Below are 22,015 nucleotides of genomic sequence, written 5' to 3'. Positions count from 1 at the left end.
TTCCTTTTCTTGAAACAAAAGTAGCAAGGAACCTGAAGACAAGCATTTAGGGACCATAAAGCAAAAGGTATCATTTTATTTTTTGTTTTACAGTCAACGTTTTGATAAAACATTTTGTTAATATTAGGAAAGTTCCCATGGTGCTCGTTTACAAATCAACCTACAGTAAGTGGTTATCAAATCATATTATCAGAGATTACAAGAAATGTTTTGCAATAAATAGACATGTTTATATTGTACTATGTGTATTTGATCTAAGGAAAAGGGTCCACGTGTTTTAGATGTAGATATGTGAAGAAAATAGTTTTTTATTAACATTTACTGTAAACCACCTTTTATTCGCGTGCGAGAAATTTTCGCAATGTTCGCGACAGCCTCGTCGTCGCAAAGAGTTTTTGTCGCAATTTAGTCCTTGTCTTAAGACTTGAATAACAGCACAGATGTAGATAGGGCTTGGTTGCGAAAATTAGTTGCCAAAAACGAGTTTTTCTCGCATTATCATTCATCATCGGCGTGAGATCGATTTATCCACTGTGTGACATGAATCTTGTCCCTTCGGTGGAATTGCTTTTTCCAACACCCGTAATAATGAATGATTCTATCAATCTCAGGTACATCGCGAATTAAATAAAGTCGTTACAAATAAAAGATGGGTTTACAGTATTCATATAAAAACTTCAAAACTTGCATCACACTTTTGTTTTTTCCAATATTATTTTATTGCAATATATGGGCTTAGACTAATGTAAAAAGTGGGTTTAATTGGGTAATTGATCAGATAAATGTGTCATAAACAGAATTCAACGAATGACAATCATCCTTAGCTTTAAACTGGAATGGTTAGACTTGGTAAAGAACGTAGTTTCTTTTAAATTACTGTGTCAAAGAAAAAGAAAATGGTTCACTCGTCCAAAAAATCGAATCATTAATTTAAGAAAATGAAGTATACATCATATAAATTGCATTTTGTTTTGTTTTTGTTTTTGTTTGTTTACTTGTTTGTTTTGTTTTGGGGGTTTTTTTTGGCTTTCTTTTTTGCTCTTTTGCAGGCATCTTTGGAAAAAAAAATTAGTCTAGTGTTCGTCTTCATCTTACTAATATATGTTATATGTCAATAAAAATACGTGGTTATGGAGAATCTAAATTTTCAAAAAGCTTTAAAAATGAATTTATTACCCTAGTTCCTTTATATAGTATTTATATCAAAATTTATGCTAGTTTCTTTTGAAGACACAAAGTTTGAGGAATAGATGAATTAAAGACTTACAAAAAGTCAAGGATATGCAAAAGCTGAATGTCGATACGCAAATACAGAAGTGAATTGACCTTCTTGTTTTACATGCGTACATGTGAGAGACATATTTTTAGGACATCTGTTGTAAAGAAAATCGATCAAGTGTGTTTGAAATTCAAGACATATTGATTCATAGCATCTTACTTTATTTATTAGCATGTAATTATCTGGAAATTGTTTTCGGTGAAAAATGTGAAGATAAAAAAACAATAATTGATATCCTGCTTTTTCGCTTATTTTATTATCATTTTATGTATTTAGGACGCCGTAATGATTTGTATCTTCTCATTATTGTTATTGTTCATGTGTATGTGAATGCAATATATACCAATGTGATTCTATTCTTTTATATTTATTATTATTTTTAAAGGTTCTTTTTCCTCATCACAATGTACTCATATTTTATACAGCTCATATTAATGACCCTGCCTCTATCGGGCTCTGTCGTGTCATTGAAGGCCCACTTTTTGACGTATAGTAGTCAACATCCTGAACGTTGTTATTTCTAATTCATTTTAAAAAATAAAAATTCTTCTAAAACTTGAGTATGTAATTTCTAGCAGTGCAAGTTAATTTAACGAGGCCGGGTCTAATTTGTTCTGCCCTAGATTTTTTAATGACATTTTTTACATGAATTTCTACTGATATAATTATTATTTTAAGATAAAAAGATAATACATTTACCACACCGTTTGTTTAAGGGGCCATCTCAAAGTTTGTTAATTTTTAACATAGGACCCTATGGGATTTTGCTTGAAATGTATAAATTTTGCACATTTTTTTACATTTTTTTTAAAACGTCTGCCCTAGGGATTTCTTTTTCTGTTCTACATATAAAAGTTATTGCTAAAAGGCATCAAATAGTTAAATAAAAAAAACCTTTTACCTCCTGGTTTGTTCCAGGGGTCTTATCAAAGTTGTTTTTTGTATGCCAAATTTCCTAGTTTGTCAGATAATGGCTATTTTTGTTTGACAAAGACGGAAATGGTGATCTTTATAGTATTATTAGAACATTCCGATATATTGAAGTAATGAAAAATATATAACATAACATATTAAGGGTCATTAATATAAAATACATGGTTACTGTCTTGAAATATATGAATTAAGCTATATGTAGGCGGGTTAAGAAATCGTTACCAGAGGGCTATGCTTTCTGAACCCTCTTCACGTTTTCGACCCGAGCCTAAATATAGCTTATACTTCGAGACATTTATGTTTATTCCACGATATAATAAGCGTGCGTACTCGTTCTGTACTCGGCCTCGTTAAACACTTTTGTTCGCAAATAAATAAATAAATAACTTGAATGTTATTGTTTCAATACGATATTTGAATATATATAATTCTTTAAAAATATCATTGAATTATTATGTATTTTTGAAAAAGATTTTTGGAAATCTAAATGTGAAGTGTTAATCTTTGCCAGCAAATAAAAGATAATATTAGATCGATCTCTTAAAGGGACTTACATGTATTCGCCTCTTTGGGGCAATTGTTAAGTCTCCTAAACAAAGCAGTGTCATTTGCTAGGAATTACCCACATGGATCAAACACTAACATATGAATAAGATAAAATACATTATTTCTAGTTCTAGAATGTCAGGGTCAGGGCATAACCTATATACAATTTGATGCGCAATGACACAAAGAGCAAGAATAAAACTATATGGTTTAGCGATGAGGATCTCAAAAGTTATCAAAATATACAGTGTATCATCATTTCCTATTTCATAAGGGGGGGGGGGTTAAAGACAACACCTGGGTCATGTACTTTACAACATTTGATGCATCATAATGACATAAGAAGATATTTTGTATTTTCCTATTTCATGGGGTCAGAACAATCCCATAGGGTCATGGCCTGCATTGTATTTGATGCATTGTAATACATTAAGAAAGAAAGACCCCTTCCTTCCTTTTATAACTCATATAAAAATGATAAGTCTGTACACTTACCTATACATGAAATACACAAATTTAATACGGAATTGTTACATGGTCAATAAGGGTCAACTCAATACTGTAAGTCTGACAAATGAAAAAATAACTTTTGCAATTAAAATGACAGAAACTTTACAAATGCGATAGGATAAGTGACGATGATAAACTTATCTAAATATTAAAAGATGATGATACAGTATGCTAGCAAAGGGAGATCACTTATTTAGAAAGTGAAAGTAATACTTATGTACATACCGGTGTCTCATAATATTGTGCTACTATAATACTCACTATACATGTATTATGCTTACCTATATTGGTCAACATCATAATGATAATCCAATTAGAGCACAATATGAATCCCTTTAGCTGATCACCACAAAAGAAATGTTTATGCATGTTAACTAATCCTTTTCTGCATTTGAAAAACACATACATGTATGTACATCTAATCGAAGAGCTGGGTAAAACTAGTACCAGCAATTGAGACCTGTAGACCTGTGTTGTGTACATAACTTCAGACAACGATCAGTTATTTGTAACATGCATGTATTTTTATGACCTATTCTTCAAAACCTTTTCTGCATATGAAAAACACATACATGTATGTATACCACCTGCAACCCATATAATCGAAGAGCTGGGTAAAACTAGTATCCGCAATTGAGACCTGTATACCTGTGTTAAATTATTGTGTACATAACTTCAGACAAAGATCAGTTATTTGTAACATGCAAATATTAAGCACTATTTTATGGGGAAAATAACAGCTTTAAGGTGGTGCAGGACACCTGCTTCCCCCAAAATAATGTTACCTTACAGGTTAGAGCAGTTACATGTCTGTAAGGGCATTGGAGTCCGAGGTGTATTTTTGGTAAATTTACTATTGATTTAAATGATTTTTCAAGGGTGGGGGGGGGGGGTCTGGACCCATCACTCCCACCCCTTTTCTTAATCCGTGCCCACGATTATGTACATGTAGGCACACATAAGCAAATCTAAAACGGCAACCACCGCGGAGAGCGGGCATAACTTAATTTTGTTTGTAATAATTATATAGACCAGTATACTTTCTATGACATGAACAGTTAAAATTATTGATTAACTTAAAATTCAAATGCAAAAAGTTCAACCCCAATTTGCACATAAAGTGCTGCTCATGTGTTATTATCATATGAAAAGGGATCTCATCCTTCAGTTATGAAAATTATAATTCTTAAATGTATTACCGGAACTTGCGTTTGGCCTTCATTTTTAATTAAACTGGTACAAAACAGTGTTATTTAGGGGCAAACACTTGGTGCGGGTATTACTGTCTAATGACAGCATCTAGTTAGATATTGAACAAGACATTAAACATAACAGAAAATCAAATCTCATGCTTTCAGTTTCTTTTTTTTAGAAACCAACCAACACGTTCAACCAACAATTGCTTTATTTATTTAAATAAAACCTGACAATGATCAACAGGGATTGGAAAAACAAATGCTATCTGTAAGTTTGAATTAAAATGTTGAAGTGGGGGAGTCCATTCAAGTTCTCTTGAGAATAGTGCAAAAAGTCCTCAGAATGTCCATACGTGTAACATCTCAAAAGGTTTTATATATTTACAAGCATGTAGCATCAGGATCGGGGGGGGGGGGGGGAAGGGGGGGCAAAGGAGCCTGCCCCCGTGACATTTTTGCGCAGAGAAGTTTTTTCTTAAATTTACATACAAAACATTGATAACATGGAGCTGCCCCCCCCCCCCCCCACTTTTAGGGGTAAAATAAAAAATTAATTATAAATAAGGAAATAAAGGAAATTAAAGTTAAAAAGTTAAAGGTATATTTGCTTGTCCCTCTTCCTTCCACGGATTAGGGTCTTCATGATATAGAAAGGTAATATTTTTCCCTTTTAATTCAAATATAATCTTCAATGAAATATTGTTCTTCCAGCTTTTAATGTGACTGATGAATGTGAATGATGAATCCACTCGCTTCCTTATAAATATATTCAATTTGATCGTACTCAGAAAGATCATTAAATATCACCCGATGAGCCGATTGACATTATGCAATCTGTTAATATAATGTACTATGAAATCATTTACTATCCCATGATAAGATATAACAGGAAGAACTCGATTTTAGGATCAATGGAATGATATCCAGTCTGTTTCGCTTGCTGGTCGTAATCGCTTAAATATAGTTAAATATATCTCGTGATAGGGAAAGGCTCTGTTTCTTGTAAAATGAATACTTACGTATGAAATATCTAAATATCTCCCCTACTTGGACATCTAGCAGGTAATCACAGTACGTGGATGAGCGAGGAAGTCTCTACCAAAGTGTGTTTTTGTTTGGATTAAACATCGGTATGGGGTATTGTTGATATTATTGCATTTACGCTTAAATATTAAAATGTTCCACGATATTTTTGTGTGAAATTAAAAACAGGACAATTTTCAGATTGGGTATGAAGGATATCGAACTCTTTTTTCCGACTTCTTTTTTTTAATTTGTCAAATGAATTGTATTCCCTTAAATTCTCCACAGATGCTAATGACATACACTTTTATTCATACATGATGACCACTCTAATAATTCTTCCGACAGTGTTTCTTAGTGTTATAGCATACATGTTTACATCCAGTGGCGAAAGAGGTAGATTAAGAATGTCTTTCCGATATATTTCATTGTATCAAATAAAAGATACATACTTGTAATGTACAAATTTTGATTTTCAACAATAAATTTTTGTAAAGGACAAAATGCTAAAAGAGGTGGCATTGCGCACATGCTTTTTAGCTCACCTGAGCCAAAGGCTCAACTGAGCTTTTCTGATCACAATCTGTCCGTTGTCTGTCGTTGTCGCCGTTATCGGCGTCGTCGTCGTCGTGGTTGTAAACTTTTCACATTTTCATCTTCTTCTCAAGAACCACTGGGCAGATTTCAACCAAATTTGGCACAAAGCACCACTAGGTGAAGGGGATTCAAGTTTGTTGAAATGAAGGGTCACGCCCTCTTTAAAGGGGAAATAATTGAAAACTATTAAAAATTTGTTCGTATTTTTCAAAAATCTTCTAAAAAACTATTCGGCCTGAAAAGCTTTAACTTGTGTGGAGGCATCCTCAGGTAGTGTAAATTCAAATTTGTCCAGATCATGGTCCCCGGGGGTAGGGAGGGGGGCCACAAGAGGGGGATCAAGCTTTACATAGGAATATATAGAGAAAATCTTTAAAAATCTTCTTCTTAAAAACTATCAGGCCAGAAAAGCTCAAATTAAAATGGGAGCATCCTCAGATAGTGTAGATTCAAGTTTGCTCTAATCATGGTCCCCGGGGATAGGGTGGGGCCACACTTGGGGGATCAAGTTTTACATAGGAATATATAGAGAAAATCTTTAAAAACCTTCTTCTCAAAAATTATTAGGCCAGAAAAGCTCAAATTTGAGTGGAAGCATCCTCAAGTAGTGTAGATTCAAGTTTGTTCAAATCATGGTCCCCGGGTGGGGACACAATAGGGGGATTATGTTTTACATAGAAATATATTTTAATATATTTTAAAAATCTTCTTCTCAAAAACTATTAGGTCAGAAAAGCTCAAATTTGAGTGGAAGCATCCTCAAATAGTGTAGATTCATGTTTGTTCAAATCATAGTCCCTAGGGTTATGGTGAGGCCACAATAGGGGAATGGATTTTTACATAGAAATATATAGAGAAAATCTTTAAAAATCTTCTTTTCAAAACCTATTAGGCAAGAAAAGCTCAAATTAAAATGGAAGCATCCTCAGGTAGAGTAGATTCAAGTTTGTTCAAATCATAGTCCCTGGGGGTAGGGTGGGGCCACAATTGGGGGATCAAGTTTTACATAGGAATATATAGAGAAAATCTTTAAAATTCTTCTTCTCAAAAACTATTTGGCCAGGAAAGTTCAAATTTGAGTGAAAGCATCCTCAGATAGTGTAGATTCAAGTTTGTTCAAATCATGGTACCCGGGGGTAGGGTTTGGCCACAATTGGGGGATACATATTTATTCAGGAATATATAGACAAAAATCTTTTTTAAAAATTTCTTTTAATAACTATTTGGCCAAGAAAGCTCAAATTGGCATGTAACCATCCTCAGATAATGTAGATTTAAGTTTGTTTAAATCATGGTCCCTAGGGGTAGGGCGGGGCCACAATGGGGGATAAATTTTTATATAGAGAGAAAATCTTTAAAAATCTTCTTCTCAAAACTATTAGGCCATGAAAGCCCAAATTTGAGTGGAAGCATCCCCAGATCGTATAGATTCAAATTTGTTTAAATAATAGTCCAGGGGTAGGGGGAGGCCACAATGGGGGATGAATTTTTACCTAGAAATATATAGAGAAAATCTTTAAAAATCTTCTTTTTAAAGACTAGTTGGCCAGAAAAGCTTAAATTTGGTAGTGTAAATTCAAGTTTGGAAAATCGTAGTCCCTAGTGGTAGGGCGGGGCCGTGATGGCGGTTTGAATTTTTACATAGGAATATATAGAGAAAATCTTTTAAAATATTCTGGGAAAGTTCTCGATCTAAAACTCAGTATATAGTGTGAAAGCACAGGTTATGCAGATTTAAGTTTGATGAAACCATGATTCCCTAGAGAAGTGGGGCCATGAAATGGGGGGGGGGGGGGGGGGTATATAGGAATAGAGAAAAATCTTCTTACAGGTACAACAACAAAAGGGGCTTGGTATTTACCAAAAATAAAAGTGGATAAAAATTGGCAGATTTTCAAATTTTTTTTAGCAAGATCTACTGTGCTTAGTTGTCAAGATATTTTGATACTGTAATGCTAATTTGATCAGAATTAAGGCAATTGTTGCTCAGATGAGCGATGTGGCCCCTGGGTCTCTTGTTAGTGTATATTTTAAAATGTGTATTTTATACTATAAATGTAGATAGGGTTTCTGATTAGTAATTAAGGATATAAACTATAGTAAAAAATACTTAAGCAACATCAACACAGGAGACAGAATTATGCATGCTTTTACTTTCAACTGCCATTGTTCAGTAAAATATGTTAAATTGCCAAATTTAACAAATAAAAGAAGTAAAACTAGTAGTAAATCATATTCTTTTTCAATTTAAAAAAAAAGTTGTTCACATGCTTTTCACAAATCATACAGTGTTGCAATGAAATGCAAGTCAAGCTTACTTTTATATATATATTCAGTCCTCGTTAAAGCCCTGGTAGGAATAGCAAAGCTTCTTTTCTTGGCGAAGATGATATGGACATGTCTCGTAACTTATGTAACTGCTGGAAGTGACATCTTTCATTTGTGCAATGTAAAACACATACTTGACATCCTGTCACTCATCAGCGTGTGAATGACCCTGATTCAATTCAAACCGATGAGAATTTCAGACTACAATAGCTTCCAAAATGGTTATCTATCAACGTACATATTTTGAAGAAAAACGGTAGGTTTTCAAATTAAAAAAAAAGGTAGGGGAGAGAGAGACTTAAAAGTGGTAGACTTCCGCGTAAAGAGGCAGAGTTAACATATTTGGTAAAAGTAACACTCCTCCCCAGATATTTTGTTCTACATATTGATTCCAATAATGTTCATATCTGCCAACCCTCCTATCTACTTCTTTATTTAGATTATAACCAAAGAAATAATGTACAGGGCCACGAATTGTTCTGCTTAGTGCTAGTGACAGCAGAACCTAATTGCAAAATTTTCTCACAGAAAAAATTGGGCTTTGAACATCAGAGGTCGTTTTAAACATTATACAATGTTTCCGTGTACCCATCAGCAGGTGACTGAACAAAGGGTTTAGATCCTTCTTCCCTTTTTAACATTTAAAAATGTTCATATTCTTCAATGAAAAATAAATGTTTGTATTCTTCAACAAAAAATAAAAACAACGAATAATTATATTTGCTAACTTATTTCTATACACATACATATACTAACTACATTTCCTGTCATGGGTATTGACACCTGGTGAGATTTCTTTAAAGATTACCTGGGGAGATCTCTTTGAAGATAATCTGATGAGATCTCTTCTGAAATCACTTTTAAGATCACCTAATATCTTTTTTTAGATCACCTGAGGAGATGTCTTCTGATATCTCTTTGAAGATCATCCGATTGATATAATACACTCTTTTACCCCAATTTTTAGCCTTCGTCCCCTTTGTTCCCTTGTTAAGAAGCATGTCCTTTACTACATTTCCGACCATTTTTTTTTAATTTGCCAAACAAACTGTATACTCCTGAACCCCACACATAAGCTAATGACATATATGTACACTTTTATTCATACATGATGATAAATCTAATAATTCGTCAATAGATATTTAACATATTTCATTACATGTTTCTCCCATTATTACTTATTAGGTTTGTTACTGACTGTTTAGAGAAATTTGTGGGGTCGGTAAAGTCCATAGAAGGCGAGGCGAAGCCTTCGCCTCGCCTTCTATGGACTTTACCGACCCCACAAATTTCTTTAAACAGTCAGTAACAAACCTAATAAGTGTTTTGTTTTGTCGAGGACCTAAAGTTTGATATGTAAACAAACGTTTGTTTAGAAAATCAGTTCAAATAACGTTACGTCCGCCATGTTGCCCTATAAATTTTGACTCTTGCCTTTTAAAGAAATTTGTAAGGCAGCCACGTGACGCGTTTCATCCAATGACGTCGCGACATTCTAGTCCGAGGCAAAACAAATAATGATCATATCTGTTAATCCTACTTTCTAATAGTATATCTTTCCATGGATAATTACCAAAGACATGCTACGCATGATCACGGGTTGTTTGTCTAAGGATAGTGTCAGGAAAGTCGAATTGCAAAATTTTGTAACACAGAAAAATATGGCTTTGTATATGAATAAAAGTGTGTACTATAAGCATACATGAACCTACTAAGGGTAAAAACCATTCATTTCCGTATCTTTACATGCACTAACTAATGTTTCCTTTGCTCATATAAATAGTAAAACGCTTTCTTTGCAATTGGTGTCTTTGGTGTTTAATACGGAAGTAAAAAGAAGTCGTGTGATTGTGTTGTAGTCTCTATCGATCAAAAATAGTCCATGCTAAATTAACACCACATTCAGGTACAAAAAATGCCCTTTAAAATAAGGTTTACATCAAATTAGCTCTGCAATTTAACTGATAGAAGTTTCAATAAGTTAAAGAAATATGTACAGGTTGTTTTACTGAATCTTTTAGATTTCAGTCTTGTCAGTTTTCTGAAAGAATTTTAATCGATGATATCATAAAATAGAGAAAAAATTCTTAATTTGGTCAATAAGTAATCAAATCAGCTGAGCATCCCTCCATCTTCACAGGTTCATAATCATATTACACACTAAATTCATATTTCGGTGCACATTATCAAATTATTCCAAACAACAGTTTGTTAGTTTAATTCCTTTATTTATTTTATTCGGAAAAAATGATTATACTTTTTGCACCAGTGTTCTGTAGAGTATTTCAAAATATCTCAATTCATGAATGTGTAAAAAATAAAGAAAGAAATCTTTCCAAGAGTTTAACACTAAAACATTTTTGTTAAAAATTTTATTCTAAATCTCATTCTCGTGTCCCAAATATAAAAAAATGATCAACCATACTTCTCCCCCCTCTCCATCTCCCGGCAATTTCATTTACCAACCATCCTTTCCTTTCTGTTGAGTGTATAAGGAGGGGTAAATTTATTTTAGGTCCATTTCGAAAGTTAGGAAAGTCACGTTACTAAGGTACTAGAAAGGTTTTTTACGGTTGAAATAGACCATACTTGTCACAGGATATTGGGGAGTGGTGAGAGGATCGTCCCTGTAATTTGAGACATGAGAAATGAGATTTTAAGCCACTGGCCGTCATTAAGTAAAGAAAAATTCCGAATATATCAGCTTTAAAATTTAAATGTTTTCCTATAACTTTATCTAGAAATCTTCTTCTGAATGAGATAAATATATAGTCTAAAATTGGCAACGACCAGCCAGCCCTCTTAATCATTGATCAATTTTTTATGGAGGTATAGAAAATTGTTTTTAAAGCTATAAATAAATAAAAAATATAGTTTTTGAAAGTTTTATTTTCTCTTTTATCATAGAATAATAATATGGACAGGGATTTCTACATTCTTCTCGTTCTGGTTTTGCTGCAATATCAGGTAAATATGTAAATGATTTTGTCTTCATATAAACAGTGCCTGTTTGGGAGGGTAACAGTTGAAATTGAAACCCCCCGAAAACCATTGGCAACGTCCGCTTCGCGTCGGTTTCGAGGTTCTCGAGGGGTGTCAATTTCAATTGTTATCCTCCCAAACAGGCACTATTTATTTTATTATACTGAATGTCTTAATACCGTACGCGCATAATTTACGCGCATGAAACAATTCGTTGCGTTACCTGTTGCGAAGTGTGTTGCTAACGCTGAGGGTAATAGAACAGATTGTCAACTGTGTCTTAACCAATCAGATTTCAGTATTTAACATGGAAGTACAATAATAGATATTGTTACCTTCCAGTTTCTTTGGTATGCACGCTTTTTTATGTAATAGATGTGTGAATGTGGAAACCGATACTGTAAAGAAGCCGTCAACAGTGTAGAAATTGTTACAGCTTGTCCAACTTCGAAGACAGAGTGGGAAATTGCTGCCCGTAAAAAGAACTGTGAAAGAATAGCATCCAGGCAAAAGTGTGATTCTCGTGAAAGATTTAAGTACCACTGTGTTATCAACGGATTCAGAAATAAAATGGTGGAAGTGTGTGCACCTTTAAGAATAATTTTCGGTAAAGCAAAATATATTGTAGAGAAAAAACCAGTATGTTCTTTTAATTTATTATTGGGGTGGTTGGATAGGAAATTGTTTAAGTGATGTTTATCATTCAACATGTTACAGGACATTGCACAGAGTTTAATATTCATGGTGGAGTAATTCAAAATCAGAGGTCGACTCTCTGCAACGATACCTTTCCCAAATGTGACTTGGTCTATAATTCATCGGATGCGTACAAATGTATGGTCCCAGAAGTTCATACAAGATATTGCTGAGAAATCAAAAAATTATGTCATGAGACATTTTGGCCTAAAATTTAAAAGTTCATAGTTTGTTTTTTTTATCTGAATTACAGTTACTGATTGCTATAAGCTTGTAACAAACGGTGAGAATTTATCCACAACGCCAAAATATGCATCAACATCATCGACATCTGGAAGTATAATAAATATTAAACCTGGCTCTGTGTAAGATAAGTTAAAAAATATATTAAGATATTTTTAACTATTCTATCACAAATACAAAAATTTAGTTATTTAATTATTTCCGTTTCATAATTATAATTTTGAATTAAACTAACTTGATACAAAAACAAGACAAAAGTTAAAATTAAATTGCATCGCTATTTTTATAATTCTAGGGAAACATTGATCATTATAGCAGCTGTTCATTTGGTCTTGTTCCTGATTTTTATAATAATCGTAGCATTCAGTAATTATAGTAAGTATGTGGTACATTTCTAATGTATTTATTTTGTTAAATAAATTCAATAATGTTAAAAGGTTTACAAACAAACCTTAAGTAATTAATAAATGCTTTGCAAACCTCGAATTGACTTTATAGATAAACTGCTTTTAGTTCTCAAATATAACTTGGACAACTGTATAATTCATTTATTCCCAATAATTTTCTACTACTAAGTAAACAGACAATTTATCAACAAAATGACAAACCTTATTATAGTCAGGGTAGTACTGTTATATAAGCAAGATATAAGGCATGTTAATTATTTATATCATTTAAACTAATGTAGCATTAAAACTTTAATTCTTCTTTACCAAATGTGTAAATTAAATAAGATGTATTATTATTTTGATTCCTTTTCTTGAAAAAAAAATTAGTCAGGAAAACAGGCAATAAGAGACCATAAAGCTAAAGATATCATTTTTTAATTTTTTTAACAATCAACAATTTTGATAAAACATTTTGTTTATTTTAGAATTCTTCCCATGCTGCTCGCTTACACGCCAACCTACAGTAAGTGGTTATCAAATCATATTAGCAAAGATTGTTTTGCCATAAAAAGACATTTATATGGTGCTACATGTGTTTGATATAAGAAAAATGGTAAATGTTTTATGCATTTAGATAGCACAGTGTCAAACCCTAAATTTATATATATTTTCTTTTTAAAATTTATTTCGAATAGTAATATTAACTCTTTTTATGAAGACAATAAACTCAAGTAGTTTATTTACATTTAAGCCTTTGTCACAGCTAGTCGTATGTACTTCTACGGGTAGTCTAAGGGCTGATTTTAAGGAAAATCTTGCGAGACACGCAAGTGCATCATACGATTTTAGAAGGTCGATTTTGAAGTATAAATGGTGTCACTGATTTAATAATAATAATTGTTAATGCAAACTAATCCAATGTCGCACTTTACTTTCAGTTGAGAGTTTCGGCAAAGCTTTTTCGAAAATATTGTAAAGTTTAACAAACAGTTAACAAAATTGGAATATCATTTAGAAATTTCACATTGGTCAGGAAAACTATAAGTTGATGATCAAATCGCTGAAATTGGATTTTGCGCAATCTTCTTCTAGATTTCAGAAAAGTTTTCAATATCTAATGGTATTAGATTCGAAAGATAAATCATTTTTTCAAAACATTATTCGTTTGTGTTGTCCAGTTCAGCTTGTTTAATCACCAAAAACAGCAATTACAGAATATTTAAGGAATAAGGATTATTCTTTAGGTATTATGTTTAATACAGTGAATAAATAAGCAAACCCCGCTGACGCCCCAATAATACGTAATTTGAAGTTATAGGTTATATAGTACAAAATCGATACGTAGTGTTATCACAGGCAAAGACAATGGAAAAAGTATATAAAACAGAACAATAGTCTTCTTTTTCTATACGAGTTCGCAATGCAAACGCACGTCAGGTGCACGATAAGCGTTATATGCAAGTACGGTTTCTACGGTCATTGCACGTTGCGAGTGGCAACCCGTCTCCAAACAAAATTGTACGTGACACCTACGACTGGCACGTCAAAAGTCTGTTTGTCTTACCACTTTAAGAGCATGTCTACGAGAAAACCATGCAAAAGGTGATGGGAGCAAGGTTCTCTGATCAACTTCATATTTTGTGTGTAACAGTGTGCATCTATATGAATTAATTTGCCACAAATTTTTTTTTTGATGTGGTCAGTCTAAACTTGGTTCTGCAGCACTGTTACTAAAAATAGCATTTTGACCCTTTTAAGAAGAACATTTTGTATAATTTACCAAATTAATGTTAAGAATTCTGAGTTTAGTTTAAATATGAATTCAAAAAGTCATTTAGAGTTAACACTAACAAGGTACACTTGTGTAATTCATTTTGTCAGAATTCCCATATATTCTTTCTGTTAAGTGCAGATAGGTCACGAATCTGGCATGTTTCCAACTTTTTGTAAAATTGTGAAAATATACATTTTTTAAATGCTTAAAAGTCAGAAAATGGCACTTTAAATTCACTAAATCTGTTTTTAGTTATAAAAGGACATTTATCTTTACAATATATCAAAAATCTGTCTTTGGACTCTCAATAATATTGCAAATATATTGTCTTAAAGTTGGACATTTTTCTACTTTTAAAACTCTCCAGAATCTGTAGTTTGGCATAAGCTTTACATTGTAACATGTATATTATGAGGAAAAAAACAGACATATTTGTGAGCCAAACAATATTTTACTGAACTGAAGGATTGCTTCAACACATTTCAGTTTTTTTTTAAATCAATGCCATTAAAATACGAGAAATCATGGGAAAATGGGAATTTGAATATACATGTAAGCTGAATTGGACTTATTTGCCAGTGCTACACATTCACTGGCGTCGGAAGCAAATTGAAAGTGGGGGGGCTAGACTAATTCTTAGAAATATTGGGAATACCTATACTTCAAAAAAAATCTTACCTACCAAAATGTTTTCCCCCAAATCATGAAATTCCTAATTCGGGGAGGGGGGGGGGGACTAGTATGCCTGTGACTCCAACTTCTCAATCTTTCAAGGTAAATGTAGGAACAATTATCTTTACTGCTAGAAAAAGTGGGGGGGGGGGCTGAACCCTCTATGATGCTATGTTCATAATGTTTAGGTCTAACTTTGCAAAAAAAAGTGGGAAGGGGTGCTAAGTCCCCCCTAGCCCCCCCCCCCCCCCCCTGGTTCCGACGCCTATGACATTAAGACAAGCAGAGTGCCCATTAGATACACAAATGAATAATCACAGGGGCAAAACTACAAAATTCAAAGTACTTAAATACTTAAAGCCGGGCTCTTTTGGTGTGTAATTTTACATATTTTTTACCACAGATTGACAATCTCTCGTCCCTCCCTCTCCCTCTCTCTCTCTCTCTCTCTCTCTCTCTCTCTCTCTCTCTGTGCATGTATTATGTATTGATCGTTTCATTTTTTATACTTGAACTAGTGATTTTTTAATTCAGGAAGTAGGACCAAATTTCAAAGCCCCCCCCCCCCCCAAAAAAAAAAAATAATAAAAAACAACCAAAAACCAAACAAAAAAAACCCCCCAAAACAAGCAAACAAACAAAAACAAAAAACAAAAGGATCACCTCCATGAAAAAAAAATGATTAAACATATCTTTGTTGAATTTAACAGAATGTTTTTAAAAATGTGGAAGTGGTGTGGTATCAATTGCCAATGAATGTCTATCACATTAAAATATCATAGAATAAGGTAGATTTAGTAATTATTTTTGTCCGACAGTATAAAGGATTGAACTTTTATTGTTTGAGGGGTAGAGGGACCCAATATCAAGCCTGAATTACGCTTAAAATTAGTAAATAGCAGCAGAATATCAGCGTAATATAATATAGAGACACATTTTATTAGCATTTCATTTTTTCAATTTTTTTAATCACAAGACAATAAGAGAGTGTAAAAATTTTGACTTTTTTATTAGACTGCTTCATAACTCTGGGACCAGGTCTTCTTATGATGGGTTATAATTAAATAACATCCCAAAATAACAATCCCACAAAAACAAGTTATGATGTCTATTTTAATATTTGGGATAACTTTTTTATACCGGTAGTTTATGTTTATATTCATATGTGGTTTTCGCAGGTTGAGATCCCCGGGGGAAAGGGTAACCTAACACCTCATTTTTTCCTTTACAACTATATTTTAATTTTAAGAAAAGGTACAAACTTTAATTTTTTCCAAGAGGAGATCAATTGCTAATAAAGAGGTAGGGAGTAGACCTCTCTATTAATTTCAGATGTACTTACTGTGTTACATTCTCAAGAACTTAAAAAACCCTGGCTCCCTCCCCGTCATTTCAAGATTCCATGAAGTCTAACCATAACATCTAAAGGGTAATTTTTAGATGGCCAGTGAAATGTACACGTATAGAAATGTGATGTCTATTGCAACAGACTCCGATGATAACGATGAAAAATTGCACGAGGCATTCCTTGTGAATTCCGAATTATTTCAACATAGAAAGAATAATCTTAGCGTGACCAGGCTATGCTCAGGTCTTACCCCATTATAAATTAAATCTTTGTAAGAAATCAGTTCTCGTTTTTGTGGATTTTTTCGAGTAAAATATGATAATCTGTGAATGAGATTATCTTGGAAAATTTCCCCTTCATCTATTTTAATTGTACTTCTATCACAAGTTTGTATATTTTGATTAAAATTCGTCCAAATGTGCTGCTTAATTGGGACAGAAAATAGCAGTTTATAGACTAGATACAAGTCTCCATCAAACTTCAATATGTATGTGATATAGTGAAAAACACTAACAAGATGGGGCAATTTTTGTGCAATTAAAATCATTCAATTACATAACATATATTAACAACACTCACAGCATTTCTCAATACTTACACATGTAGCCTGAACTTGAACTTGTATAGCTTTGTCAACATTCTGACTAGTTTACCTTCTCTACCGAAGAGCGCAACAGGGGAGACAATTCTAACAGTAGTAATGAAATGCAAATGTAATGAATAAGAATGCTATGAGAAACAATGATATCAACTAATTTTTTTTTAATTAAAAGCAAAATGGGGTGGGGTTTTTTTTTTTCATGTTTAATTACAAATATTGACTTCAGTGGATTAAAATCACTTGTAACATAAAATTTCAAAAACCAAAAAAAATTTATTTTATTTGAAAATGGTATGTTTTTGTTAATTTATTACTTTTTAGTCCTTGAGAGTCCAATGATGGATTTTATATATTTGTAACATAACATCAAACAGTTTCTTATTAACACAAAATTTCAAAAAATAATGTGCCATTTTCTGAGAAATTCTTTCTGAAAAATTGACAAAAATGTATAATTATCATTTCTTGGCATCCTGCCAACATTTACACCCTTGGGACTTCATGGTGTAAATAGATATATGAAAAAAAATATGCAACGATTAAAGGTTTGAACTTCCTCTTTAAGAATATAGTCTTATTTTTTTCAAACATTGTTTATACATTTTGTAATTAATTACTGAATTTGACAATTTTTCTCTTAACTTTTCTAGATTTTAGAGGATAATTAACCAGAATGCAATACTGGCCGTTACTATAAATAGAAACATCCAGTGCAAAAACAAACATCATATATCTGACTCTAAATGGGTATCCTTTAAACCTATGATAAAATTCTGTTCATTCTTGAGACTTGCTGCCGCAGTTTTTTTCTATATTTGCATGGTTTTCTCGTAGACATGCTCTTAACACGATTTATAACGCTACAATCAGCCACGGGAGCCACGACTGGCAAAACAAGTAGCACACAAACGATCAGTAAACACGTACGGCCAGTTGTGACTGAGGACCACTGTTGTTCTTGTGCAAGAAATTTTCGCAATGTTCGCGATAGCCTAGCCGTCGCGATTATTTCTAGCTGCAATCTATTCCTTGACCTATGACTTTAATAAAAATACAGATGTAGATATTAAAGGCTTGGTGGCGAAAATCAGTCGCCAAGAACCAGTTTTTCTCGCATTTTCATTAATCATCGGTGAAAGATCGGTGTAAAAATGATAGATTGGGATTAACAGTGAAGTAACTGATTTGCTTAATTAATAACACTTTATCATATATTTATCTAAAGATTCGTTGTATGCTCTTACATGTGGATTGATTTTCGAATTGCACTATTTGAAGCACGCGGATAAATAAACTGAATACTAATCTTTTGAACGTCATAATAGAAAGTTGTCAGACATCGTTTTTAATGTAAAATAATGTGAGAAAAATAATTATTCATTATAAACTCGTGTGTGATAATAGAATTCCACCTCGCACAGGACCAAGATTTACGATACCTAAGACATGAATATTGTCCCCTCGATCGAATTTCCCTATCCAACACTCGAAATAATGAATGATTCTATTAATCTCTGGTTAATCGCGAAATAAATTTGTTTCAAAAAAATATGTCATAGACAGAATTCATTTGATGACTGGGATAATCATCTTTAAACTGGAAAGCTTAGATTTGGTAGAGAACGCAATTTCTTACAAATGGCTGAGTCAAAGAAAAAGTAAAAGATTCACTCGTCTTATAAATGCATTCACTAATTCAAGAAAATGCAGTATATATCTTATGAATTGCATTGTTTGTTGTTTGTTGATTTTGTTTTTGTTTTGTTTTTTTGGGGTTTGTTTGGTTTTCTTTTATTTTTGTTTTTGTTTTGTTGTTTTTGCTCTTTTGCAGTCATCATGCAGTCATCGACTTTGAGGAATAGATTAATTAAAGACGCACAGGAAGACAAGAAAACGCAAAATCTAAATGTCGATACGAAAAAAAAAGAAGTGAATTTACCTTCTTTTTTACATGTTTCAACGTACATAAGAGAGACATAGATTTTTTTTCAAAGAAAGTGTGTTTGAAATTCAAGAAAGATTTATTAATAGCATCTTACTTTATTTGTTACCATATAGATACCTGTGAATTGTTTTCGGTGAAATCAAAATGTGAAGATAAAAGTTACAATATTGATGTCTTGCTTTTTCTTTCGTTTTATAATTTTTTTTGTATTTCGGACGCTGCTATAATTGTATTTTCGTATTTTTATTGTTAATATGTATGTGAACTTCAGTAAAAACTTTAATTAAAGTGTATAGGTAACTGGTAACTATGAAACACAAAGCTACATTTGTAACTTTGAAATATTATTATTATTTTTACATTAACTCAATCTGATGTGTGTGGAAAATAAGAAATCTGATATTTGAATGCAAATCCTGTATACGAATATGCTTTCGGTGAAATTTCTACCTTCTACAACGATTTTGAGAATTTTCATTCGATGATGAAAATAATTGACTCATCCTAATTGGATTCAAATATTTGGGTTGTTTATTTTGATTTTAATGATTAACAAATAATCAATAATTTCTTGGACCAATTACATTAAGTCTTTAGTACAAAAAAGGATATATACAGCTTATGCTTACATAAAATAGCATTTTCTTTCAGGACAAAGTCAGACCATGTTTCTTGGTATTTGTATAAATTTTAAAAAATGAATCAAATATCTATAAACTTACCTTGGTTTGCTCTGTTTTAATTCAGTTTGATTATTAATAGATATATAGTCGAGAATATTGTAAGATTTTCTGGGGATTTTAATTTATAATATTTGATCATAATATATCAATGTGATTCTATACTTTTTTTTATTATTATTATTTTTTAAAAGTGTTTTCCTCTTTACAATGTACTTTAGCTTATCACGATGTATTCATATATTATACAGCTTATATTAATGACGTGTGCATAGAGGGCTACTTTTTGACGTGTAGTAGCAAACATTCTGAACGTTGTTATTTCTTATTCATTTTGAAAAAATAAAAATTATCTCAAACTTTAGAATGTGATTCCTAGTAGTGCAAGTTAATTAAAACATTTTTGTATTTTACATATATATATATATATATATATATATATATATATATATATATATATATATATGTATATATATATATATATATATATATATATATATATTATATATATATATATATATATATATATATATATATATATATTGAATTATTATGCGTTATTGAAAAATTAAAACTTTTGGCAATATAAAGGTGATATATTAATTTTTGCCAGCAAATAAAAGATAATATGAGATTGATCTCTTAAAGGCAATTAGATACGATTTGAACTTTAAATTTTCAAATTGTACTTTTCTATTTTTAATGTATAGAATGGTAAAAATGGGTATTATTAATGATTCCTCAAAATTTGAAAATCAAATGTCGAGTAACAGGCAAGATACAGTTTAAAAGTCTTTATTTTTTAAACAAAGTCCAAGTCTTATCATTGTTTACATGCATGTTGTATTGTATAAGTTTCAATTGAATAGTGCTTTCTTTTCTTGATAATATTGTTTATGTACAGATTGAATCAGTTTATCTTGTTTGTCACCAGTCTAAATTTGTAAATTAAGGTGTAATATCCCTCTGCTATTAATTTTGCCGTTTTTTTTTTCTAAATTTCATATTGATTTTCATCAAAGTCAATATTAATCAATTCATATGAAACAAAAATGAAGTGATGAAGCGCTGCTAGATTTTTCAAAAATTGATAATGTGTCTAATCATAATATGAAGAAAACTAGACATAGTGATTAGAAAAAGCAAAATTTTACCATCGCAGCATAAAATTAAAAATCCAAAATGTATATGAAAATAATATATAGTTATATACATTTTCAAATCATATTACAAAACATATTGAAGCGCTGCATTTTAGTTCAGAATACCACTTTGTTGTATAGGTTTGCAACAAAAATCGCTTCAATCAGCAAGAGTTATCTTTCTTTATCATAGACTTTTGAAGGTTTTACATACATGTTTTACATACACTGCATGATAAACTGCCACAGTTTCTAAATTTTCAGAAAAAAGTTTTCTGTCTTCAAATTTGGATAAGATAATAGTAAATGAATCCATATATTAAGAAATCCTAAAAATGTAAACCAGAGCATAAATTTTGTTATAATTTTAACACAACTAGGGGATGAGGCGAATAATCTTCCAGTAATTGGTATAATATCAATATAGGGATTTATTGTCTTGAATCAAATGAGACACTGGGTTGTTGTTTTTTTTATTTTGTTTTCCCATATCTGTTCCCTCAGAATAGAAAAGCCTTAAGTATCAACTTTTAAACATTTGAAATGCTATAAGTTTTAAACGATTATGACTAAGTATAGAATTTGTAATTGTCTTAGTCACATTTTTCGCAATTATAATCATTCAGCTCTGTGAACGAGCTATAGATAGAGAAATAAAACATTCCATCCAAATATGCTCTTGCCTAAAACATCAACCATCAACTGTACATGTACTGAACAAGTATATAAAATTTTGTTATATTTAAAAAAAAGAATTAATCCATCGTGATTGGGAGGGAGAGGAATAGTCATGTAGATACATGTATTGTCTCATAAATACTTTATCATTATGATACATTTCTTGTAATATTTTGTAAAAGTTTTCTTTACTTTTTTGCCCCCTGCTTCAAAAAAGCCCTAGGGTTCAATTCGCTTCTGTCAAATTTTTTTTTCTATATTTGAACTTATATAATTGTATCGCCTTCCAACATAAATTAGGACCCAGCACCACCTCTCTTGTTGTTACATGCCTTAAAAGTTGTGAGTTAACAGAAACAAGGTGATATTATTTTCTACAGAAGTTATCTCTCTTATCAGAGGGACATTCCATATTAAATGTTAATTTCCTTACCTTACATTATTTGTAAACAA

At 31.8% G+C, this 22,015-nt stretch overlaps 1 protein-coding gene across 4 annotated transcripts; it reads left to right on the top strand.

Annotated features, from left to right (window-relative positions):
* The first annotated feature begins 22 nt into the window (after nucleotides 1-22).
* LOC128180198 (uncharacterized) lies at nucleotides 23-20,092 on the top strand. Of its 4 annotated transcripts, XM_052848111.1 has the most exons (9): nucleotides 23-67; nucleotides 4,641-4,732; nucleotides 11,320-11,379; nucleotides 11,770-12,001; nucleotides 12,112-12,228; nucleotides 12,344-12,455; nucleotides 12,629-12,708; nucleotides 13,208-13,245; nucleotides 18,949-20,092. In XM_052848111.1, exons 2-9 carry the CDS (start codon nucleotides 4,724-4,726, stop codon nucleotides 18,970-18,972), a joined length of 672 nt encoding a protein of 223 aa, XP_052704071.1. In that variant the 5' UTR covers nucleotides 23-67; nucleotides 4,641-4,723; the 3' UTR covers nucleotides 18,973-20,092. The 4 variants fall into 4 exon arrangements, with proteins under 4 accessions (XP_052704071.1, XP_052704074.1, XP_052704073.1 ...); XM_052848114.1 differs by lacking the exon at nucleotides 12,112-12,228; XM_052848113.1 differs by lacking the exon at nucleotides 4,641-4,732 and having other exon boundaries at nucleotides 25-67.
* Nucleotides 20,093-22,015: the final 1,923 nt, after the last annotated feature.

The sequence above is a fragment of the Crassostrea angulata genome, chromosome 4 (assembly GCF_025612915.1).
Source record: "Crassostrea angulata isolate pt1a10 chromosome 4, ASM2561291v2, whole genome shotgun sequence".
Lineage (NCBI taxonomy): Eukaryota > Metazoa > Mollusca > Bivalvia > Ostreida > Ostreidae > Magallana > Magallana angulata.
The sequence above is the reverse complement of the archived record's forward strand: the minus strand, read 5'-3'. Positions and strand labels throughout refer to the sequence as shown.